General features: G+C 49.4%; 1 protein-coding gene across 6 annotated transcripts in view; it reads right to left on the bottom strand.

Moving 5' to 3' along the window:
- DGKD (diacylglycerol kinase delta) overlaps positions 1-25,995 on the bottom strand; it is a 977,235-nt gene that overhangs the window by 735,186 nt on the left and 216,054 nt on the right. For all 6 annotated transcript variants that reach the window (XM_078666032.1, XM_078666033.1, XM_078666031.1 and 3 more), the window contains one exon: positions 10,239-10,343. In XM_078666032.1, the coding sequence (XP_078522158.1) occupies positions 10,239-10,343 (105 nt within the window). The remainder of the gene's footprint in view (positions 1-10,238; positions 10,344-25,995) is intronic.

Genomic DNA, 25,995 nt, shown 5'->3' with positions numbered 1-25,995 from the left:
GATAACCAGGCTCTCGGGGTGGGGTGGGTGGACAGAAAAGCAGGGTCGCCCGGAGCCGGCGATGGCGTCTGGCCACATTCCTATCCGCAGGAGCCCCTGTGGTGGGCCTGGACCAAGTGCCCATAAGAACGTCAGTGAGTGCTTCATTGAACGGCAGCAGAGGCTCTGAAGACCTTTCTGCCAGCTGGAGCACCCCAGTGAGGAGGTTCGTCCTCAGGGCCACCGTAGGGAGTTCGCGGTCAAGGGCCTGCCTACGCAAACCCACACTATAGGTCGCTCCCTCCTCCGAAGCCACAGAGGGAGGAGACAGGAAGCCAGGGTCAAGCGATTGGTCAAGACCACTGGCATTCCCTAACTCTTCTAACCAGTCCTGATCCAAATCACACTGCTGTGTGAGAGGGTCCTCAGACCTATCCCAGTCCTCCCTTTCCTCCATGGCCTGAATAACAGGTTGAAAAGATGGAGGCTGAACATAGGGATAGAAATCGCCCATCGGCGTCGGAATCTGTGTCGAACGAAGCCGGACCGGCGCCGTGTTCAGTTCAGGGCTGAAAACAGGGCCGACGTCGTCCGAGGGACCGGAAGACATCACAGACAGGACCGGGGGAGTCGACGCCGGCGGAGAAGTCGTGAGGTCAACCGGCGTCGACTGGGATCCAGGCCTGGATCCAAGGGGGTCCTGCAAAGCCGGGACTGAAGTCGTCAGCAGCACCGGGCCGAGGCCGCCGGCAGCACAGGGCAAGGACCCCCAGTTGGGCCCGCGGGCCCGACTGCCCAAAAAGGGCAGTCATGGCTGTAAGAAAGTTTTGCACCTGGACCAGAGTCGCTCCCAGACCTGGAGAGGGTAGGTAGGCCGGTGTCGACTGCACAGGCTCCGCAGAAGCCGCAGGGGTGGTACCGCCAGCACCCTTAGCCGCTTTGCGCGACCGACAAGGGGAAGTCGGAGAACGATGACGCTTCTTCGACTTCTTTTCCGAGTGCCTCGACTTACCCGACTGGAGTGCGAGGACTTGGAACACGAAGAATGGTGATGGTGGCCCCGCGACCGGTCACTCGGCGTCCTCCTCGACTGGGACCTGGGACAGTGCGGAACCGAATGCTGGGCTTCTAGCAACTTTCGGGACCGTTCCTGCAAAGTCTTCGGTGCCATGGCCAACCAGTCAAAGCACGGCCTGGGGTCATGGTCGCACTCCAGGCAGTAGAGACACACGTCGTGGGGGTTGGTCACCGACCTCATGCGGCTACAGACTCCGCAGGACATAAAACCAGGCATCCCGTGGCGTGTCCAAGATGGCGGCGTGATCAGACGTGGGTCTCCGGAGCTCCCTGCCTGACCCTGCCTGACCACCGCGAAACCAGCTCATATCTCCCCTTAATAGCAACAGAAAGTAGCGAGAGTGGTGCCGTCCAGCAGCGGCGGCCGGACATCAAGCCGCTGCCGCAACGCTCCCTTGCAAGCTACAATACTGCTCTGCCGCCTATCCCGCACTCCGTGATGGCGGCCATGCCGGAGCGCTGATCGGCTGGGCGCCTCTACACTGAGCTCCCTGGGCGCATACTTGAGGCGATTGCAGCGGACACAGGGAACGGGCCACGGAACCCGCTGAGGGGCATCTCCGCCGGAGGTCCGGCAACTACCGAGGACCGCTGCCTGAGCGACCCGGCCGGTGTGAGCGGCACCTGGTCGGCGGTCGCGGAAATAAAGGCCCCGGCTTCGGGCCTGTGCACCGGATCCCTGCCGCACCGAGACCAAGGCCCAAAGAGCGCCAAAACGGACCAGCGAGACCCCTGGCAGTGGGGCGACCTGCCGTCTCGCAGGCTTCAGACCCACCGCGACCACGGCCTGAGGAGCGCCAGAACAGACGGGCGGGACCCCTGGGGGTGGGGCGGCCTGCCGTCTCGCAGGCCTCAGGCCTATCACCAAGACCCACAACGGGGTAGGAGGAAGGAAGCCCTGCCGTAGGACTGCACCCGCCTCGAAGGCCATCCAGGTGAGGAGATCGGTGGTGGGCGCTGCAGCGGACTCGAGGGGCACACTCGAGCCCCTGGGGAGGAGATGGCAGCGGGGGCTGATTTCCGAGTCCCCGAGGCCGGACGGTCCACTCTGACCACACTTCTGCAGACAGGCCGGCGAGCAGAGGCACCCGGTCGGCGGGCACGAGACTGGGGCTCCCGGCTTTGGGCATACGTACCAGTCCTCACTGCACTGCAACCTGGGCCTGGGGGGTGGCCGGCCGGACCGGCAGGACCCCTGACATTGAGGCGACCGGCCGCTTTCAGGCCTGGGATCCGCCACCACGGCGCGGAGCGGGGTTGAGATACAGGAGCCCTAACAGAGGACTGCACCCGTCTCAGGGGCCACTCAGGAGAGCGGTGGACGCCGCATTGGACTCGGGGGGCAAACTCGAACACCCGGGGTAGGGCTACCAGCGGAAGCCGAGTCCCGCGATCCCGGGGATTGACAGACCACACTACTACGCGCACTGCCGATACCCGGCCGGTGCTCGCAATTCACGAGTCCTTGCCGCGAAGCGCTGCGAAGCGGCCGGGTGGTGGGTGCGTGGGTGTTTGACCAGAACTGACTCGCGGCACCCCTCGCTGGAATCTGCTTGCGCCCCGGACACCTTCGCATCTCAGGGACCCCGCTGCGGGCCCCCATCGCTTACTGTCTGCCTACTCCCAGGTCCTCGTACAACATGGCGGGCCAGAAGGGTAAGAGAAGACATCAGACGCTTCCGGAACTAATGGCTAAAACCCAGCCCAAGCCTGCCAAGGACCCACCCTCCCCGGTGGTCGCTAAATCACCGCCGCCACCTGCAGAAGACCAAGTTCCCATCACTAGATCCTTTCTGGAGACACTGTTCAACTCCCTCCGCGATGACTTTAAATCCCTTAAACAAGAGGTGGCGGGCGAGGTTCGGGAACTCAGACGTGAGGTAGATGGCCTCGGAGAGCGGGTGGCTGCGGTAGAGGAGGCAGATCACACCAAAAGCACTGATATTGAGCAGCTCCAGCAAGAAATCCTGCGGCTTACAGACCAACAGCTGGACCTCCAGGCCCACGCAGAAGACCTTGAAAATCGCTCCCGCAGGAACAACATACGGGTCCGGGGTGTTCCTCAGAAAGAAGAAGGGTCTGACGTCACTGAATATCTACGGACCCTCTTCCGGACCATCCTGGGAGAGCCGGCGGACTTCCCCATTCGCATCGACAGGGCGCACAGGGTTGGATTGCCGCGGCGAGATTCGGCCCCTCCTCCGGACATACTGGCCTTTCTGCCCGATTTTCCGCTGAAGGAACGGATTCTCCGAGAAGCCCGGCGAGCTCAGCCCCTTCAGTATGGAGGTCGTCCCATTGCTCTTTATCAAGACCTCTCCGCCAACACCCTGCAAAAACGCAAGGAATTTAAGATCGCAACGGACTTCCTGCGACGGAACGAGACCCCCTATTCCTGGGGTCATCCGTTTAGGCTCATATTCAAATGGAACGGGCGGCTGCACCAAATGAGGTCGCTCAAGGATACCTGCACGCTGTTGGGACTGGATCAGGATGATGACGCACCTACCCCCAGAGCTTCCCAAGGGTCACACAGGGGTGGTTGGCACACAGTGAGCTACAAACGATCTCCATCACACCGACTGAAGCCAGACGCCTCGATCATTTCGCAGGAACGCGCTACTGCTGTGGCGGAGGTAGCCAAAGAAACCTCTCCCTCGGAATGTTAAGTACTCTCTTGGCTTGGGAGATCAGTTATGACACGTATCTTCGCACCAGCGGTGGGAGGGGGCGGGCGGGGGGCCGGAGAGGCCGCCATTGGAGATGACCCACACGAGAACCGTTACCATGGCCCTGTGCGGAATCACAGGACTGGGACTACACTTCTTTTTCTTTTTTAAGTTGCAAGGGGTAGGGTGGGGGGGAGGGAGTGTTACTCTGCCTTAGTACAATGGAAGCTGACAATTATCACACAGTTTGACGGGTTTGTTGTTGGGGGGGGGGGGTCGGGGGACTGCGGGGGGGATCCAGGGTGGGAACCAGTGTGCCACGAACGCGTTGTTGCTGTTCTACTGACCGAACCTTCCGCACTCCAGCCGGGTTTCATGTCTGGGGTTGCATCTACGGGGGGCGGAGGGCTCCACAGTGTCACCTCAGAAGTCATTGCTCAAGTGTTACCACGATGACACGCTATATACGACCCACAATGTCTCTAAGCTACAATTCGGGGTCTTCCAGCCATGTGTGACACCAAGGTGAAGGTACTAACACTTAATGTAAAAGGGCTGAACAACCCCATTAAGAGGAGGGCAATCATCTCCTACTTAGAGAACTTCGAGGCCGATATCTGCCTGCTGCAAGAAACTCACCTATTGCAGAAAGACTGGCATAGAATGCGCTCTCACGCTTTCCCACAACAATTCTTCTCCTCATTACCCACGAAACACGCTGGAGTGGCTATCCTACTCTCTAAACATTTCAAGGGCCAAGTGGGGATCAGGGTGGGGGAAATTAGGGGCCGGTTACTGGCGTACACTTTCCACGTAGGGAACACCCACCTCACGATTGGTTCTCTCTATGCCCCGAACACCGGTCAGGAGGCCTTTCTGAAAAATGCCACGTCTGAAGCGCTTAGCTCTTCCGACTCCCTTCTACTCCTGGGGGGGACTTCAACCTTGTTTTGGACACACATGCTGACAGGTCGGGACACCGGTATGGAGATACGGGTGCTATTTCGGCGCCCGGACATGAGTGGTTGCGGGAGAGGGGCCTGGTAGACCTGTGGAGATCTACACACCCAACTGAGTCACGATTCACCTTTTACTCCCATGTCCATCACACGTACGCTAGGATCTACCACTTCCTGGGCTCCGCGGAGTTACTCAAGTCCCTTGGGGGGGTTGATATAATTCCTGCCGCCGTTTCAGACCACGACGCGGTGGAACTGTCGCTCCTACTCCGCGCGCTTCCTCGCCCCCGAGGCTCCTGGCGCCTGCGTGAGACCCTCCTGCAGCGCCCGGAGGTCACCACACGACTCGGGAAATGCATCACTGACTACTTAGCTACTAACTATACACCAGGGATCTCTATGACAGCTCTCTGGGGAGCCCTGAAATCCGTCGTCCGCGGCGAACTGATAGCCATAGCGGCTGCGGAAGCCAAAGACCGGAAAGCCAAACGCGATGACATCACGGCGAAGGTAGCAGAATTGGAGAGAGTACACAGCCGCACTTGCGCTCCACGCATTTGGAGGCAACTGAAGCAGCTAGAGCCCAACTCGCTAGTTTGGACACGGACAGGGCCGAATTCGCGGCACTCCGCCTTCGGCATACCTACTATATCGGCGGTAACAGGACGGGTCGCTTATTGGCCAGCGCACTGAGAGAGCTAAGACACAGCGCACCAAGATCTCTGGCCTCACTGATGATGCCGGAACGGTCCTCACGGACGACACTCAAGTGGCGGAAGCATTCCGGACTATGCCTCATTATACGGGGCGGAGGATACGTCCCTTGAGATAATCGATGCTTACTTGGACTCCGTGGCTGTCACTGAGCTCTCCAAAGCCAACGCGGACGCTTTAGATGCCCCCATTCGCTTGCATGAGGTGCTGGCCGCCATATCCCGTTTACGCCCACTCAAATCCCCGGGGCCGGACAGATTCTCGGCGGGATTCTATAAGACCTTCAGCCGCCTGTTGGCCCCGGTACTCACCAGACTCTTTAACTCCTTTGAGGGTACAGGGGCCATCCCCCCGGACATGCTTGCCGCCGAGGTGGTGGTCCTCCCTAAGCCGGGTAAGAAACCCACGCACTGCTCTGCTTTCCGCCCTATCTCCCTATTGAACCTCGACCTCAAACTTTTTACAGGCATTCTTGCTGCACGTCTTGGCCCCTGTCTTCCCGGGATCTTGGAGCCTGACCAATCAGGTTTCGTGCCCAACAGACAATGTAGTGATAATACTAAACGTATACTCCATCTAATCGACAAATCCCACTTTCAGGGCTCGGACTCCGCACTGCTAGCTGTCGACGCCGAGAAGGCGTTCGACCGCGTCGACTGGACCTACCTACAACGGGTTCTGCGGCGTTTTGGATTGGGGGACCGCTTCATGACATGGATTGCATGTTGTTATCATCGTCCGCAGGCCAGGGTCCGGTTAGGCGGCATGCGCTCGGACTAGTTCAAAATTCAACGCGGCACAAGACAGGGGTGTCCCCTTTCCCCCCTCTTGTTCGCCTTATATATAGAACCCCTAGCACAAAAGGTCCGGGATAACCCTGCAATTAGAGGTATTACCTTTGGACACGAACCCCACACAATTAGTCTGTATGCGGACGATGTCATAGTGGCCCTTGATTGCATTGCCCGCTCCATCCCCGCCTTTATGGAGGAACTTGATTCCTTTGGAGCTGTCTCGGGATTTCGCATTAACAGAGGCAAGTCTCTGGTGCTGCCACTGGGCAAGAATGCGCACCCACACAACCATAATGTGGCGCAGGGGGGCGGCCTCCAGATTGCCACCTTAGTTCCTTATTTAGGCATCTCCCTTGCTTCCTCCACGGAGTTGACGGTCACCACCAACTACAGATCCCTTGCCACTGAAATCCGGAAAGACCTCACCCGCTGGTCCAAACAACCGCTCTCGCTACTGGGGAGGGTGGCGGCGGTAAAGATGTCTGTCTTACCTCGTATCCTATATCTATTCCAAACACTTCCTGCCATGCCCCCACCCGGAGCTCTGAACGAGCTGCAAGACGCTCTCCACCGATTCATCTGGGACGGGAAACGCGCACGTCTCCGAAAACAACTGACGTACAGAAGCATGGACGACGGAGGCCTGGGCGTTCCCAATTTATTACAATACTTCCAAGCGTCTCAACTTCGTTACTTGGTAGAATGGCACAGACCGGAGTCGGAAAAAAGGTGGCTCTTCCAAGATAGAGCCATGGTCAGACATCGTTATGGAGGGTTCCGTTTCTCGCTAGGCAACACCACCCGCGATATCTCCAAAAATCGCCTATCACCCGCACTGTTATGCAAGTCTGGGACAAGGTCGCTCTTAAAAGGGGCTTGACGACATTCCCTTCCCCTTTCACTCCCATTTTGGACAACCCGGACTTCCCCCGGGCAATGACCCAAGCGCGTTTTCACAATGGCGTAATACTGGGTGCCGCTCGGCTGGTCACCTTTTTGATACGCAGGGCTTTCTTCCCCTCTCGGACATTACACAGGGATACGACTTGAAGAACCCCTACCTTTTCCAATATTTCCAACTTCGGCATTGGCTCACAGATCCAGCTACCGCCGACAAGGTGGGCCGCCCGATGACACCCTTTGAGAAATGGTTACTCACCAAAGAAACAGACAAACACCTCATTTCAGACATTTATAAGATGCTTGCGCCGACACTTGGCCCGGATAAAACACCAGGCCAGAGGCATTGGGAGACTGAACTAGGCAGAACGCTAACCTCAAAAGATTGGAGGGATATTTACTACAGGGCCTCACACACCACACGCAACACGGCAGAGAGCGAGACCGCAACGAAGCTAGCGATGTACTGGCACCTCACCCCGGCCCGACTTCATGTAGGGAACCCATCACGTAGCGAACACTGTTGGAGACATTGTGGGGAACGCGGCACTTTAACCCATCTCCTCTGGGATTGCCGAGAAGTCTGCAGCTACTGGGAGGCGGTATTGGACGACATTGACTCCTCCTTTGACACTGAAGTCCCGCGTTTCCCAGCGTATGCCATATTGGGACTCCCCAATGCACTCACTTTCCCTTTGAAATCTCTGCGGGGTCGTCAAATGGGAATTGCTATGCAAGCTGCCACACAACACATCCTGTCCCTGTGGGGCTCGGCGACCAAACCCACCCACACAGGGTGGTTACATAAACTTTGGTTCACACTGGGGATGGAACGCATGCACGCTACACTTACACACTCCACCGCCGCTTTTCAGAAAACGTGGTCACCATTGCTGTCCCTCTTGTCCAAAGAATTCAATGAGATCACCTGTCCTAAATACCTCCGGATTCTACGCCTCACCGATACCACACCTAACCCTGGGTGATCCCCGGACAATGGAGGTTATCCTCTCTAGGCTGACTCGTAGACTCTGTTTTGACGCATGGCACACTGGTTGGGGTGGGGGGGGGGGGTAGTGGGGTTCGGGTTGTTTAAGGGTTTTTGGTTGTTCCTTTTCCTGCTTTGCTTTCTTGCATCGCATAGTCTTTGCCTTCGTGATATTGTTTTTCATATTTGGCGTATGCACTTCGCTTTGTTTCTCTTGCTTAGGGAAGACATGCTAGTCTGTCCCGCCAGCATTACATACCGACCGCCTTTGCAATATGTCACAATGTCTAATGTTACTTTTACTGATAAATGCAATAAAATACATTTAAAACTAAAACCAGGCATCCCTACTCGACACCAGGAGCCGATAGACTAGAAAAATTTAGACAAAAAAAATCTCAAGAACTCAGTGAAAAAGTGACTGCGAGTACTTGCTCTTCCCGGAACTGTGCTTGCTGGTGTGGAAAAAGAAAGAACTGACGTCAGCGCATGAGGGCGGCGGGTACCTGCCACAACGTCATACCAGCGACCACGACACCGACGACGAAGGCGGAGCAGACCGACACCACCTTCCTACGCGCAGGGGTACTACTGACGAAAGGTTTCCGGATCCAGTCTGACGCCTGGGGGTAATTCTACAGTAAGGAATCTATCACTAACATGTTTCTTTCAGATAAAGAGAATACATATGACGCTTTCGGACTAGGAAGTCACTCCGAGCATATATAGGTACTTTGTGCTTTTTCTATTAAGGACTGTCTGGCTTTTCCTGGTAGCCCAGAACAGGAAAAATGTACACTGGAAGGCTGGTCCTAAGCAGGGTGGGCCTTCTAACATACATTGACTTACTGTCCCTTTGGTGGACATGTTTTAGATGGCAGAGGCATTTGAGGATGCACCATAGGAAACCTGGCATGTCGCTCACCATGAGATTGACAGTGTGACAATATCTTTCTGTCCTGGCAATTTACGGCCGCCTCCTGCTTCCCCAAGCTCTAAAAAAGGTCCATGGACTTTTGCTGTAAGTTGAGGTCTGTTCGTTTTTTTTTTTTACACAATTCAGCTTAAATGGTCCATAAAGTATTAGGACAATTGACGCATGTTTCACCTAAGTAAAGAGTATGACACACGTATTATCAAGTGGTAAAAATGTGCTCCACAGCATTTAAACATTTTGATCGACCACTCAAATGTAAACAGAAGTGCCAAAGAAGATAATAATGATGTTCCATTTGTCAGTTTATAGGAAATCCCTCACTTTAGAGGACTGACTGACACGAAATGTTTACTTTGCAGCCGCCAAAAGCAAAATATTAACAAATCCTCACCATACTCATAACAAAACTGTCATTTCATTGGAACTTCTTTATAAGCTTTATAACTTTGACAACAGCAACTATGACCTGTCAAATTCATGTATGACAGGGGCAAAACAAGGCACTAGCCAGCAATCCAAACCAAATGACAATTCCACTCTCCGGACCAATTAAAGACCCCTCTAAATAACCCTTCTTGGAGAAACAGTGTACCAGGTTCCTCACAAAACCATTGAGAGTTCAAAAAACACATTTATCAAAAAATGCCAAAGAAGCGGGCAGCCAATTTATATGGCATTTGTACTCCAAGCAACATATAGGCTTCACATGATGACACCACAACAGTTAAACATAAAGCTACTTTAAAGTGTGGTGTACTAAGCCAAATGTATTTTCATTACTCAAGTCTTAGGTGTTCCTCACTAAAACATTATGATAATTTCCCTCGAAGCCATGACAATAAAGTACGTACTATGACGCCGTGCACAGTCCACACTAAACCCCTATTAATGATTCCACAGAGACGTGCTCATTAAATCTTACCCAAAATTCCAGATATAACCAGCACAGAAAGTTTACAATAATTCAATGGAAAGGATTTCACATAAGAGTTTTCATATGTTATCAATGAAATCTCTCAAACAAAGCAGTACCAAGTGAAGAAAACATCTGCAATGGGACAAATTTCTTAGAAGCAGTTCCACATGGAGGGAAGTACTCCAATTAAACTGCTGCAAGTGGTCCACATAAAACGGACTTAAGTGTTTCTACAACGAATTGCTGCAAGGTGTTTTGGAGGAAACAGAAAGTAAAGGGTATGCATGACAATCCATATGTCTTACTTCAAAATGCTCTCGGTTCTGCACAGTCTTTAATGCGGCCATCCAGTCTTCCATCTCCTTCCTGTTGTCAGCACTAAGGATCAGCTTCCGACAAGGAGTTATAATCTGAAAGGGAAACAACAAAGTGAAGTTGGCTGAGAAAAAAAGGCTTTTATGGACTCAGGCAGAGAACCACAGGGAAGTTAGTGCAACCACTCACAAAATGCGATGATAGGAGAAAGTCTAGTTACACACATATTGTAAAGAAACAAAGCAAATTCAATATCTATGATGAAAAAGCAGCAGATACTACTCCATGGTTATGAGCACGATGCTCTCTAAAAAAGAAATACAAAGTTTTCATATATGATAACTTTTTTCAATTTGAGAGAACTCCTCAAAACCTTAAAAAATAGGAGTCATTCTCAATTACATCTTAGAGAGCTTGGTGAAATTCCATCAAGCGGGGAAAAGGTTATAGGAGGGTTTGAAAAAAGTGAACTTCCCAGGCTGATTCTAATAGGACAGATTATATCACCACAGTTTGAATGAAAACTACTGGATGCATCCTCGACCAATTAACAATCTTTTTTAAATTTAGTCAAATTCCACCCTGTGGATTTTGCAACAAAAGAATAAGAAGTGAAAAAACTAGACCTCAAAATATGGAATGCATTTATGCTATTCGAGTCAGATGAAAAAGAGACAGGCATTAGAATTTCGTTGAATCAAATTTGTATTTTCGGAAAATGTAATTGGATAGTGAAAATCATCGATTTTATTTTTTCCACAATTTTTTAATTGTGATAAACTCGCCAGAATCATGATATTGCAAAGACAAAACACAGTGCATATGCTAATCTTTATTGAGGACTTCAACAATACTGGTTTTGAAAACATGAATTTGTTGCATGCATGTACTACTAATACAGGCCATGAGATCACCCTTCAGGATTTTCAACACATTGTCTCCTAGACTTTAGACAGTTTTGCCTCGGTAGAAACAAATATAATTAAACCTAAATATTTGGCCAACACTTTGTGCTCAAATTAGCTTACATTGCAAAAGAAAACTCGACAAAATATGATACAATCTGACTTTAAACCTACAACTTACAGCATAAAATTTAATTTATTAAACAGATGTCTAAACACAACCATTTGGTCTGTGTAGCATACTACTAGAGTAGTACTACTAGCGTACTACACTCACAAAATCATCCTGGCAAAAAAAATATCAGAGCAATGTTTATAACAGTCAAATCGCTCCGTAACCCGATAGCAGCCGGTGAAAATTTAGACCGCTCACAAGAGCTTGTGCCCTAATTGTCTATGAACTTCTCAAATAAAATAAAGAAAATCAGAGAAGAACACGATACTAATCGCCAAACAGATTTGAACAATCTTAACCATTCCTTATGGAAACAGATGTAATACGGTATTGTCAGAATTTACCCCTATTTCACAAACAACATTATCTTAAACCTATTCTGACTAGTAAGCCCTTAGAGTGAGCCCTGGATGTATGTACAGCCATCTATAAGAAATCCTTTCGGGACTCCATTATACCTAAAATAACATGGATTATAAACACTTTCCTTAAAAAATGCAAGTTGCCAAAGACCTGAAAAAAACCTGACCGAATTAAAAACACCTAGTCTGGAAAAGACAGCAAATTTTAGACTTATATCCGTACCCCCTTTTGTAGTCAAACTACTGGAAAAGTGGTACCAGCCCAACTGCAAGCTTGTGTAGAGACCCACAATATTCTTGCTTATACTTAGGCTGTGTTTAGACTATGTCTTCCATGGAAGCAGTCATTATCTAGGACTATCCCAAAATGACGATAGATACGTGCAGATAATGTTTGGGGCTAGTACTTGGGTGGGACTTCGTCCTCCAGCATGCACCTTTTTACTCTTTGCTGCATGTGTCCTTGCTTGCCTGCAGGAGGAACTGGGACCAGCGCTATTAAAACGCCATTAAAGTCCTGCGGCGCAACATGCGTAGATACTGTTTGGGGCTAGTGATGGGGCAAAGACCGGGCTAGTCCACAGCCGGACAAGGCTGGGTTGGGCACCCCCTCTTGGCCTCCAGTAGGTTTTTACCAGTAGGAAGGTAGGATCCATCTTCTTTACGCATGGATTCCCCTCCACTCGTTCTTACCCTTATATATTATTACAGGGAAGAAAAATCCCACTCAGCCACACCAATTCCGAACCCAAAAAGACGCCTCGTCGACTCATATTTATCCTGTGCTATGGGAGCTTTTTCCACGGAATGCGAACTAATGGAAACCCATATTGACAACGTGCCAAAACTGATAAATGACCCACCGGGGCCTCTAACATATTCAAATCAGGGGAGGGGATGGGGGCATGAGGAGGCTACCATCCATCTGGGCAACCGCTTGAAAAACTCCCAGCAAGTTACCCCGACCTAACTTAAAAACTCCAGTATTTAGGATGACTCTTTTGATGACATCTGTTGCAGGCTCCAACCCACTAATTGCCCCCAAAACACCACCTCTTAAGAGCAAGCGTAACAAAGGCAAAACAAAGAGGGGAGAGGCCAAGACTGTCAAGCCTAGCACCAAAATTGTCATCTCATCCACTAATCCAGCCCCAATCAGTGCCCCTCACACTGACATCAGTACTGTTTTATGAAATATTTGTAAGCCTTTCTTTGATAGCATGGAATTCAGCAAGCAGTAGATTGTGTTGTTAGAAGTTTTAGAAGTCCTTGGCTGGTTAACTCCTTCCTTCATCACCTGGATTACCTAGCTACTGACCACAAAGATTTGTGCACTTCCCCTCGGTTTCTTCTACTGCCCACTACTTCCACCGGGGCAAATCAGTGGGTTGACCAGGGAAGGAGCTATGCTGTCCAGTCACCCTTCAAACTTCCACATGCATGAGAATCGATTTGCACTGCTTACCGGCCTCTCAAATATTGACTGATTGGCTCCATTGACAGTTTCCACTCCTATATCTGTGCCTTGGGTTGGACTAGTCTCTTCAGCAGGGGCTCGCCACCTGACACTTCTACACACTCCAAGTCAGACAGATGGAATCCCACATGCTATCGTCCAATTTCGCTGTTGGACTCCTCTTGTCAAAATCATTAGTAGGGTGATTCTTCGGAAATTGGAAGATTGAGCTGAAGATAACGGTTTCCTGTCTGATGTGCAGTTCCGTTTTCGAGCGGCCATGGACACAGTGGAGCAGTCCCTTAATATGCTCCTGCTCACAGGGAAGTACGTTAAGGCCAAGGCAGGCTCATTACATCTCGCTTTGATGTACCCTATCCAGTGTGTTCAACCTTGTGGACAGGGGCAGGTTGTGGGACTTAATAAGTAGTACTAACATTATTAGCTCACTCATTGATCTTAAGCACCTACACGCGGACACCCTGGCCCAGGTTTGGTACGGTGCCAAAAGGGAAAGTACGTCCACTTTTAAGGTCCATAAAGGGGTTAGACAAGGGTGCATTTTAGCTCCCTTTCTACTCTTTTACATTAACACTTTGTACCCGGTTCTACTGACCAAAGGGAGGGACCTGCCCAGGATAGGGAACAGGCCAGTGCCTGTACTCCATTACGCAGACAATGCCACGTTATCACAGACTGCTAACGGTTGCAGCTTCTCCTGGCCTACTTTAATTCGTTTATGGGAGACCTGAAGCTAAGGATCATTCACAAAAAAGTCCTTTATTATGACCTATGGCCTTAAGTATACTTGCTCTTGCAGGTTTACTGCAAACACAACAATGATGGACAGAATGTGGATCAATGTCACACATTCACCCCAGTCCAAAGATCTGGGCCCAAATCCATCGTTTTTCCACTCCACACCACCCTGGGTTAGACAATGGCGATATGCAAATCAGCGCTGACCCTGTGCCCCATGGGAACAGTCCAGTCCGAACTACAAAAGCCATGTCCTTCCCAGAACAGAAACAAGCATCCGAGGACCGGCCCGGTTTCGAGGTAACACCTCTCTTCAGCCCGGCTAGCTTGATTCCAGTGGTGTGGAGTGCCTGGGACTCACGTCTGAACATCCCCAGTACACTTAGAGCGGTAACTGCAAACACAACAATGATGGACAGAATGTGGATCAATGTCACACATTCACCCCAGTCCAAAGATCTGGGCCCAAATCCATCGTTTTTCCACTCCACACCACCCTGGGTTAGACAATGGCGATATGCAAATCAGCGCTGACCCTGTGCCCCATGGGAACAGTCCAGTCCGAACTACAAAAGCCATGTCCTTCCCAGAACAGAAACAAGCATCCGAGGACCGGCCCGGTTTCGAGTTAACACCTCTCTTCAGCCCGGCTAGCTTGATTCCAGTGGTGTGGAGTGCCTGGGACTCACGTCTGAGCATCCCCAGTACACTTAGAGCGGTAACTGCAAACACAACAATGATGGACAGAATGTGGATCAATGTCACACATTCACCCCAGTCCAAAGATCTGGGCCCAAATCCATCGTTTTTCCACTCCACACCACCCTGGGTTAGACAATGGCGATATGCAAATCAGCGCTGACCCTGTGCCCCATGGGAACAGTCCAGTCCGAACTACAAAAGCCATGTCCTTCCCAGAACGGAAACAAGAATCCGAGGACCGGCCCGGTTTCGAGGTAACACCTCTCTTCAGCCCGGCTAGCTTGATTCCAGTGGTGTGGAGTGCCTGGGACTCACGTCTGAGCATCCCCAGTACACTTAGAGCGGTAACTGCAAACACAACAATGATGGACAGAGTGTGGATCAATGTCACACATTCACCCCAGTCCAAAGATCTGGGCCCAAATCCATCGTTTTTCCACTCCATACCACCCTGGGTTAGACAATGGCGATATGCAAATCAGCGCTGACCCTGTGCCCCATGGGAACAGTCCAGTCCGAACTACAAAAGCCATGTCCTTCCCAGAACGGAAACAAGCATCCGAGGACCGGCCCTAAGTGTACTGGGGATGCTCAGACGTGAGTCCCAGGCACTCCACACCACTGGAATCAAGCTAGCCGGGCTGAAGAGAGGTGTTACCTCGAAACCGGGCCGGTCCTCGGATGCTTGTTTCCGTTCTGGGAAGGACATGGCTTTTGTAGTTCGGACTGGACTGTTCCCATGGGGCACAGGGTCAGCGCTGATTTGCATATCGCCATTGTCTAACCCAGGGTGGTGTGGAGTGGAAAAACGATGGATTTGGGCCCAGATCTTTGGACTGGGGTGAATGTGTGACATTGATCCACAGTCTGTCCATCATTGTTGTGTTTGCAGTTACCGCTCTAAGTGTACTGGGGATGCTCCGACGTGAGTCCCAGGCACTCCACACCACTGGAATCAAGCTAGCCGGACTGAAGAGAGGTGTTACCTCGAAACCGGGCCTGTCCTCGGATGCTTGTTTCCGTTCTGGGAAGGACATGGCTTTTGTAGTTCGGACTGGACTGTTCCCATGGGGCACAGGGTCAGCGCTGATTTGCATATCGCCATTGTCTAACCCAGGGTGGTGTGGAGTGGAAAAACGATGGATTTGGGCCCAGATCTTTGGACTGGGGTGAATGTGTGACATTGATCCACATTCTGTCCATCATTGTTGTGTTTGCAGTTACCGCTCTAAGTGTACTGGGGATGCTCAGACGTGAGTCCCAGGCACTCCACACCACTGGAATCAAGCTAGCCGGGCTGAAGAGAGGTGTTACCTCGAAACCGGGCCGGTCCTCGGATGCTTGTTTCCGTTCTGGGAAGGACATGGCTTTTGTAGTTCGGACTGGACTGTTCCCATGGGGCACAGGGTCAGCGCTGATTTGCATATCGCCATTGTCTAACCCAGGGTGGTGTGGAGTGGAAAAACGATGGATTTGGGCCCAGATCTTTGGACTGGGGTGAATGTGTGACATTGATCCACATTCTGTCCATCATTGTTGTGTTTGCAGTTACTTGCAGGTTTACTGTCAATGAGATTCCAATTACCAAAGTTACAAATTGTTATTTTCTTGGGATCATGTTAGATTGCCATTTTAAATGGGACAAGCTTCTGGCGCAGAGACGGCTTAAAATTGAAAATGCAGCAAAACTCAAACAAAAACCCAATAAGGAATTAATTTCTCATTCAAAATCTAAATGCTTATCACTGGGCACTTACGGGGTTGGAGTCTGGGGGTATACTGTGGTCGTTTACAAACCATTGAAAATAAATACCCATCTAGACTGCTGGCAGTCCCAAGATGTAATGCCAACATTATCACCCACACTGAGGTTGGTCTTCATTACATTGAGAATGTGATCAATATGGCACCACTCTTACTGGCAAAAAATAGGTGTTTCCCTTTCCCAAAACTTTCTTGCAAAGTCCTCACTGACTGCATTAAATTAGATCATGGAGATAAGATTGTCTGCCTAGCTTACATAGGAAAATCCTTTTCAGATCTTGGTGTTCCACATTTAGTCCACTCACCTAGTGAACTTGATGGTAACTCGAGGACCCTCCTAGGTTCTCTTTTTCAAACCAGTATAGATTTAAAAAGGGCTAATAAGACCCAGGCTTTGGACACTGTTGGAAATATGGTCTCAAGATGGCAGTGGTCTGCCCCTGTGTAAGTAGGAACCCCAATTCTAGTCAGGGTAAGTGCAGTATACACTATGTTTACCTGTGCTGACCCTTGGGTACATTGGCATAAAGCAGTCAGGCTAAACTAAAGAGGCAATGTGTAAAGTAATGGTGCACACACACACAGAGATAAAATGAAAACGCTACAAAAGTACTCCATAGTGCTGTCAGGTAGGAAGGTTCTCTGGACCACCTCAATGTCATCAAGGGAAACTAGGGTTATCTATGCTGGCTCCCCTACACTACCTGGGTACAACTCCTCAGCGTGTGCTACACTCGCCATCCCCAATGACTCCCCCCAGTGGGTGGGCTGTACTCACTTGGGACACCTGGGAACCCCCTTGAAGTGCCCTGCCGGACTACAGGCGAAACACTTCAGTGGTCCCTTCCCTGCAGGCTTTCCTAAGGGCAACCAACTCTAATTTTCAATAAGGAGTTGGGAAACCTTACCCTTGGAACCAGGTTGGGCCTTTAGAGCGCTCCTTACTTTTAATTTTGCCCACCTTCTTCTGTTGGGGACCCTGCCCACCCTTGGCTGAGTCTCGACTTACAGGTTCTTTTGGATCCTGGTGTTGAGCCAGCTGTCCGCCTCCTTAGCAAGCTTCCTGGGGTCAGTCAGCTTACTATCAATCAAGTGCTGGCATAGCTCTGGAAGGTACTAAACATGTGCTCTTTCTGCAGTCAAATTGTACAGCCCCTCATAATCTATTAATTCACGGCCCCTCACCCAACCATCCAGTGCTCTGCAGAAAGAATCCACACATTCTACCCATGTCTGGGAACCAAGTTCCTCACACGTCATAAACTTCTTCCTGTATCTATCTGGGGGCAGACCATAGCTCCTGATCAGGATGTCCTTCATGTGGCAGTACCTTAACTGGGTTGCTGGCCCTACTGCCAATAGGGTGTTCCGCTCCTTCACTGAAAATTACTTCCACATGCCTGCACCCCAATCTATCAGGGACCCTGTGCATGTGTAAAACTGCCTCATAGCCTTAAAACCACCGATCGATGTCATCTCCCATTTGATAGTCAGCCAGCACACTCTTGGCTGTATGTACTTTAGCTTCAGACTGCACTGAAGATAAGCTGCCACCATCTGTTCTGGACTTGGCTTTCAAATCCAGCTCCTTCAAACTCAGTTCTTGAGTCAAAAGCATGTTTTTTTTCCCTCCATGGTCAATTTATCCTTTTCCAAATCCACTTTAAGTTTGTCAAGCTCCATCCTGAGCTTCCTTTCTGCCTTTAAACTCTGAAGCAGACAGACTTTTAGATTAAACACTACTGCTATCTCTGGAGGGAGCTCTTCCACCATTCAGGCAGACCCCCCCCCCACCCCACATGCAATGCTGGGTCTTCCAGCCACTCCGATTTTAAGCTTGGTTCCCCCTCCTCAAAACAACATCATTCTTATCCTCTGGGTGTACATCTGCATCCCTGGCAGCTTACCATGCCCTCACTGCCTTTTGTGGCTCCTCTTTTCTAGTGAGGCCTTTTAAAGAACACTTGAGCTCCCTGCAGAAACCTTTGTGCTGGAACACCGTGTAGGCTTCCAACTTCTCCTGTTCAAACTCCAATATTGAAGGTACAGATGATGTCTCTGAAGGGAATGATGAGTGTGTTTAACCAAATTGTTGATGTCCTTAGGCTGAATCCTTGCTCATGTAATCAGAGTCAGAAGTCCATATAATGTAGAAAAATTACTTTTTATTAAATTAGGTTAAAACATGAGCCCCCTGTGGCGAATTGCGCCGGGGCTTTTTCAAGGCTATTTACAGTATCATGTGTTCATTTTACATATCTTCGAAATATGGAATTATTTTCAAAATCTCCGATTATTTTTGAAGTTTCAATTTCTCAAGGTGTAATCCCAGGTCACATCTTTTTCGTCCGCTCGGAATTTGCCGCTTTCGCGTGATGTCTCTCCAGACTGACACACGATTGCAAAAACTCAAAAAGGTTGCAAAAAAGAGAAAAAGAAAAACAGAATGCTGGTACGTTAGGATCTGAGATATGGAAGTAGCGTACACCATCCACTGTATTTAATGCACAAATACAAGTCCTATCCTCACCGCTGATCACCAATGTTAGAAATGGGGTCTCTAGTTAGTAGGGATCAGCGCCCTGTTCAAGTAGGGACCCACAATTCTAGTAAGGGTAAGTGTAATACACACTAAATTTACCTGTGCTCACTCTCGGGTAGCTTAGCACAGAGCAGTCAGGCTACACTAAAGAGGCAATGTGTAAAGTATTTGTGCACGCACATACAGTAACACACGCAAAAACACTATAAAAGTACTCCACACCAGTTTTGTAAAATAGCCAATATTTATCTGAGTAAAACAAGACCAAAACGACAAAAATATAACATACACAATTCAAGATATGAAAAAAAGTATTCAATCCAAAGCGTATGACACACATAATTGGTTACTTAAGTATTTGAGCAGCAATAACACAAATCAGATAAAACAGGGCAGCTGAGAAAATAGCAAAACAAACTATGTCTAACATCAAGGGGAAAAGGCAACAATGAACATAAGCATGACAATAAAGACGATACGCAAAGAAGATTAAAAAATGATACAGTTAATTCATATGTTCAATCATTGGCCACCAGATCTAAATGTCCAGTTTTTTTCAGTTTCATTTAAGGCAATAAAGACTATATTCCAAATTAAAAATATTATAAAATTTGGCCCTTCACATCTCAAACGTTGGGGGCATCCTCCTGCAGCCAGGCTGACGCGACACATAGCCGGGCCCCTGTTGCCGCTATAACTATAATATATCGAAACGGATAAGCCGGCTGCCCGAGTTTAAGGGCATCGCCAACCCCTGTTAACATTACATCCTGTGTTACATGGAGTTCCACCCCTGTAATTCCAGACAGAAACAGGTCTATGTGTCGCCTTAGTTGCATAAGAAAGATACAGTCATAAAAAGCAGGCACAATGTCAGCCCTCTTCGCACTGCATCTAAAACACTTCCCATCGTTTGAACCCCACCACTTCATCATCCTCTCTGGTGTATCATACAAGTTTATTTATTTATTTATTTATTCAAAGTTTTATATCGCGCGAACAAGATCCTTACAGATATCAGAGCGCTTCACAAAGACAGGGTAGGGGCAGTAGGACTGAACAGAGGTAATGGGAGCAGTATAGTAGTCACTAACATGATAGGATAATAATAACATACATAAAACATATCAATATACAATCAGGTAAACAAGTAATATAAGACGGCACAAGTCATTGATCCCACTACAGAGGTGTTCAGGTACACCTTGGGTGTGTTGAAGGCTTATACCAATGTTTTAGTATAGAGAGAGCACTGAGTGGGGGCATCGGGAGAGTGAATCAGTGAACCAACGTGTATCATATATTGGTCGGTAGTATGAAAGTAGCGTAGTAGTGTCCCCATCAAGTAGAAGTATAGTGCCAAAGGACAAGGTGAGCAGAGATACAAAGCAATGCAGGGTCTCTGATCCAGCACCTATAAGGTTCAGGAGATCTTGGCCAGAAGGATGGTTTTCACCTCTTTCTTGAAGAGTGCAGTGGAGGAGATACGCCTGCTTTCAGGAGGGAGCGCATTCCAAATCCTGGGTGCCATTCCTGAGAAGGAGCGCTTGTATGTTTTCTCTTTCCGGAATCTACGAGGTTTCAGGAGTAGATTTTTTGAACTTCTATTGGATCTCCTGATATAGACAACTTTTGAGCGAGGTAGTTGGGTGCATTGTGGTGCACGGCCGCATGTGTCATAACTGCAATTTTTAGCTGTATTCTGGCTTCAAAAGGCAGCCATTTTAGGGACTTTAAGTCTGGGGATATATGCGAATGTTTTCTTGAGCCAGTAATGAGTCTCGCGGCAGCGTTCAGGGAGGCTCTTAAGGGTGCTGTTGTGGATAGCGGGAGTCCGCTGAGGGCCACAATTCCGTAGTCTATTCGAGGGATGACTAACGCTTGTACAGCAGTTTGGAAGTCTTCAGCAGGAAGGAAGGGTTTAATTTTCCTCAGTGTGTTGATTTGAAAATTAGCTGCTTTTGTGGCTTTGCTGACGTGCTGTTGCATGTTGAGCTTGGCGTCGAGTGTGATGCCTAGGGATTTCGCTGAGTCCACGATGGTAGGTTGGACATTGAGTGCTGTTAAGTAATTGAGCCAAGTTTGGGTGGTGGAAATTTTCGCCGGGGGTGAGATGAGTAGGAACTCAGTTTTCAGAGCATTTAGTTTAAGGTGATTATCGGCCAGCCAAGATTGAGTGTTAATAAGCGTGGAATTCAGATGTTTGATATCTTCCGGGGATTGATGCTTTAGGTAAAGTTGTGTGTCGTCGGCGTACATATGGAATTGGACATTGGAAGCTTGGAGCAAGGTGGCGAGCGGTTCCATGACGAGGTTGAACAATGTGGGGGAGAGGGAGGATCCTTGTGGAACACCTAGATCTACAGGCACAGGTGCAGATAGCACATTGTCGATCTTGAACTTCTGAGACCGGTTGTGAAGGAAGGACGAAAACCATTTGAGAACAGTTCCCGATAGACCCATTCTAGTGCCTAGCAGCTCCAGCAAGTTCTCATGTTTGACCGTGTCAAATGCTGACGAGAGGTCAAGAAGGATGAGGAGGCAGGACTAATTTCGATCAAGAATTTGGAGGGCGTCATCAATAATGTGTGTCATAGCTGTTTCCGTGCTATGTTTCGCTCGGAAGCCTGATTGATGAGAGTTGAGGAGGTCAAATTGGTCAATGTGTTTTGTTAGTTGGAGTTGGACACATTTCTCCAGCAGTTTGGCCAGGGTGGGGATATTGGTGATGGGCCGGTAATTGTTTAGGTCAGACGGATCAGCTGTAGGTTTCTTGAGTATAGGCGTGACTTGCCCCACCTTGAGGGAGTCTGGAATGAGGCCTTGTTGCAGGGAGCAGTTGATGATTTTGGTCCAGAGAGGGAGGAGCAAGGGGATGAAGTCTTTTACAGCATTAGCAGGTAGAGGGTCTGTGAGGTGATTAGAGGGCTTCAAGGTGCAGAGCAGTTTGTGTATTGCTTCTTCCGAGTAGGTATCGAAGTACAGCCAAGATGCCTTGTTTTTAGGTTGAGTGTTAGCCATTCTGGTGTGGTTGGGGAATCGGCTTACATCCATGATGAGGTCATTTCTTATGTTGTCAGTCTTTAGCTTAAAGAAAGCAGAGAAGGCTTCACAGTGTGGGGTGTCGCTTGTTGTGCTGTTTGATTGTAAGGGTTGTGTCTTTGTTTGGGTCTTGATTAGTTCGAACAGTTTTCTTGGCCTGTTTTTTGCTTGGTCCAACTGGCGGCTGAAGAAGTCCAACTTTGTGCGCTTTATTTTCCTGAAGTAGGCATTTCTCTTGTTCTTAAGCCTTTTGAGGTGCAGTGCTGAAGGGTCCGATCTCCAGGTGCGCTCTGCCATTCGCATAGAACGCCTGTCGTCATTGAGTCTATCGTCATACCAGGGGTTAGAACTTTTGGTGGAGACTCTCTTCAGTTGCAGTGGGGCGACTTCATTGACTATTGTATTCATAGATTCAAGGTAGTGGTCAGTCAGTGATTGAACATCCGAGGCACCTGAAGGGGGAAGGAGGAGATTGCCGACGTGGGGGGGCAGGGTAGAGGGGTTAAGATTCTTCATGTCCCTTTTCCATGTTTTGGATTTGATTGGTTGAGCCGGGTTAGGTTTAACTTTTTCATTGATGAAGAAGGTGATAATGTGGTGATCTGACCAGTCGCAGGGTAGAATCGCCTCCAGTTGTGTAGAATTCTCTTTGGCAATGATGAGATCAAGTATCGAGCCTTTGTCGTGTGTTGGTCTATCGCATATTTGGGTGAGGTCAAGCGCATTAAGGAAAGTTTTGAGACTATTCACCACTGTGTCTTTCTGATCGTTCCAGTGGAGATTGAAGTCACCCAGGTAGACTTGGGTGGTCTGCCGACCGGCATTGGAAGTGATCATGTCCATGAGTTGTTGGGTAAATATGAGATCATCACCAGGCGGGTGATAGATGAGATGTAAGGCACAAACTTGTTTGCCCTCGCTGGTGATGTCGAGGCAGAGGAGTTCACAGGAGGAAAGGGAGGGGGAGGTGACTTTAGTAACTCCCCCGCCCGTCTTGCCTGGAGACCTGTCTAGCCTAATGATGTGATAGTTGGGGGGGACTAGTATGTCCATAATCGGGGTAGAGGCTTCAGTAAGCCAAGTTTCTGTTAGAATGGCTAGGTCCAGATCCATAGCTGAGACGAGATCAGCGATGTCGGAGAAGTGTCTCTGGGCCGATCTGCAGTTGAGTAGGATGCATTTGAGTTTGGGAGAGAGAAGGGTGGTCGAGCTTTCTAGACTGAGGGGAACTTTTCTGAGGTTGTTAGGGACGGAACCTCTGTTGTTGAGTGTTGGGAGCCTCAGAGGGTTTGTAAGAATTGTGGGTATGGGGATGTGTGTGTTGGATATGTGTTTTACCGGACCTGGGCCATAAGAGCGTAGGAGAGAGCATAGGTCGCGGTCCGACAATGGGTTGAGGACACGACGGGGGCGGTGGGAGTTATTGCGAACGGGGATAGTCGGCCAACGCGGGTGTCGTTGGAGGCGAGGGTATGTAGGGCGGGTGCGTCGTTTGTAGGGTAGAGGGATGATGGGAGGTAGACTAGGCTGTGATGAGAGAAGGTCTTTGATTGCGTGGACATCTTTTTTGATTTGTAGTATATCCTCTTTAACTTGTTGGAGGGTGGATAAAGTCAGGTCAGGAGGTGCATTGGGGATGGCGTTGGTGGTGAGAGCCATTGGTGAATAGTTGTGTAGTGAGCTGGAAAGCGGGCAGGGTATCGAAGGGGGGGATATACTAGCGTTGTTGGAAGGTTCTGCGGTGCTAATGAGTGGGATGGCCTTCAAAGTGTGGGCGTGTTTGTGGGCGAGGGGTGTGGGTGAAGTAGGTGGTGGGTGGGAGGCATAGGTAGTGACGTCAGTGGGAGACGGTGCCGGTGAATAGAAGAGTGAGTGAAGGCTGAAGACAGTGGGGGAGACAGGAGGGTAGTGAGGGCTGAGAATAGGAGGTAGGCGAGAGGGGGATGCTAAGGTAAAGGAGACGGTATGTTCTGTATCTTTTGTTGGGAGGGTGAGAGTGTCGTGGGTGGGAGTGGGGAGGGAGTTGGGGAGGGAGCTGGGGAGGGAGGGAGGGGGATGGGAGGGGGGGTGGATAAACTCCGAATGGTGGTGTGTCCAGATGGTGGCGTGTTGTGGGTGAGAGTTGTTGTGTCAGGTGTGAGAGACTCGTGGGTGGGAGTGGGGAGGGAGCTGGGGAGGGAGCGGGGTCTGCCGTGGGGGGGATGGGAGGGGGGGGTGGTTAAACTCCGAGCGGTGGTGTGTTCAGATGGTGGCGTGATGTGGGTGGGAGTTGTTATGTCAGGGGGGAGAGGGATGGAGGGAGTCTGAGTTGGGATAAGAGGGGTCATGTTAGAGGGGCGGCTAGTATATGAGGTGGGGGAATTGTGACTGTCCTAGTGAAGTGTGGGGCGTTAACAGCAGGTGGGCCATTTACTGGGGTGCTGGGGGTAGAGGTGTTGTAGGTGGAGGCTGCGACGTCAGGGGTGATAGTGCTGGTGGAGTTTTGGGTGGGGGTCGTCAGCTTGGAAAGGTGCTCTTTGAACTTGGGGAACAGGTTGTCTAGTAGTTCCAGGTTCTTGTCCGTAGATTGAATTAGGACAATCCCGTTATTGTAGATAGTAATGGTAGTCCTGCCAGGGAAGAGGTGGGAAGGTGTGATAGAGAGAGTTAGGCCATGAGTTGTTTTCCTGGTGGTGGAGACGGTGAGTAGGGATAGGAACGCTTTTCTCCATTGGGCTCTGCGTGCGGTGTGGAAGATGATATCAGTATTCAGGGCTCCATTACCCGGTGAGAAGTAGGTGTCAGCAAAGGGTGTTTCAGGGTGATAGAGGGTGTTAAATAACGTATTGAAGTGCTGGGCTTTCAAATTAGCTGACATCAAAATTCTCCCTGCAATATCAATTGATTGCTGCATATACACACCTTCCTGACCTAATCGGTCACACCATTTACTATCTTGCGCAGTCAAATCATTCTGTAGTACATTAATTAGTATATCATACAATACCCCTATGCTTGTCCTTCGTTTAATGACCACATACTAACAAATTAGTGATCATTCCCTCCTGCTTGCGATATTTAAATAAAATGTCCTGAATTTGCAAATACTTGAAGAATTAATTTTTTTGCAATCCATATCTGTCAACTAAAACTGAAAATGAAGCTAGTACACCACCCTCAAATAAGTCTCCGAATTGCCTAATTCCCTTAGCCCTCCATCTCTACAAGATATAGCGGGGAGTATAAGCGTTGATATATAAGCGAGTGAAATAACAAATTCATGGAATAGCTAACAACTTTCGGATACTTTTCCAAGCCTTATATGCTGCCAACACGACCTTGAATGATGTTTTTTTTTTTTAAATAGCTTGGCTCAGAAACCTTAAATAAATAATTTCTGGCCTCTGCCCCCAGCAGCATCTGATATATTGATGGTGTTTCCGCCAATACCACATTTTCCCCAGTTAACAATATCTGCATATTTTGGAACAAACATGCATAGTAATAGAATGTAAAATTAGGCACGCTTCATCCCCCCGGGTCACGTGGTAGCATCATAAATTTGAACACCTGACAAGCTTTCCTTTGTCCCCATAAAAACCTATTACTTATAGATTTGAATTTCTAAAGATTAAACTAAAATGCAGTGCTTGGAAATGTAGTTTAAACTGGGGCGATCTGGTCACGCTTGACCAGGACAAATCCAAAAGTTCAGGCTGACCGCGATGGAGTGTGGGCCGGCTAGAGGAATCATGTGAGACTCCTTTATGGTACCTTGGATGCATCACAAACCAAAGACGATGCATCGTGCATGGGGCGAGATGTTGAGGATGCAGGTGAGGCATCAGTTCCTTAAGGAGGTGCAGGGTCTTTGAAGCTTTCCACACTCCGGGACGATGCGTTGCGCACAGGAAGTGATGCGTCGGTTGCTGGTGCGTAACCTCGGTTCCAGAAGGTGACGCAGTGTTGATGATGCGTCAATGTCGAGAGCACAGGCCGTCGATTCCTTTGTGTCGAAGTCGGACTGCTGGGCTAAAGGCGATGAGTCGATCGAAAGACAA

This window comes from Lissotriton helveticus, chromosome 11, assembly GCF_964261635.1.
Source record: "Lissotriton helveticus chromosome 11, aLisHel1.1, whole genome shotgun sequence".
Lineage (NCBI taxonomy): Eukaryota > Metazoa > Chordata > Amphibia > Caudata > Salamandridae > Lissotriton > Lissotriton helveticus.
This window is presented reverse-complemented; position numbering and strand designations above follow the sequence as displayed.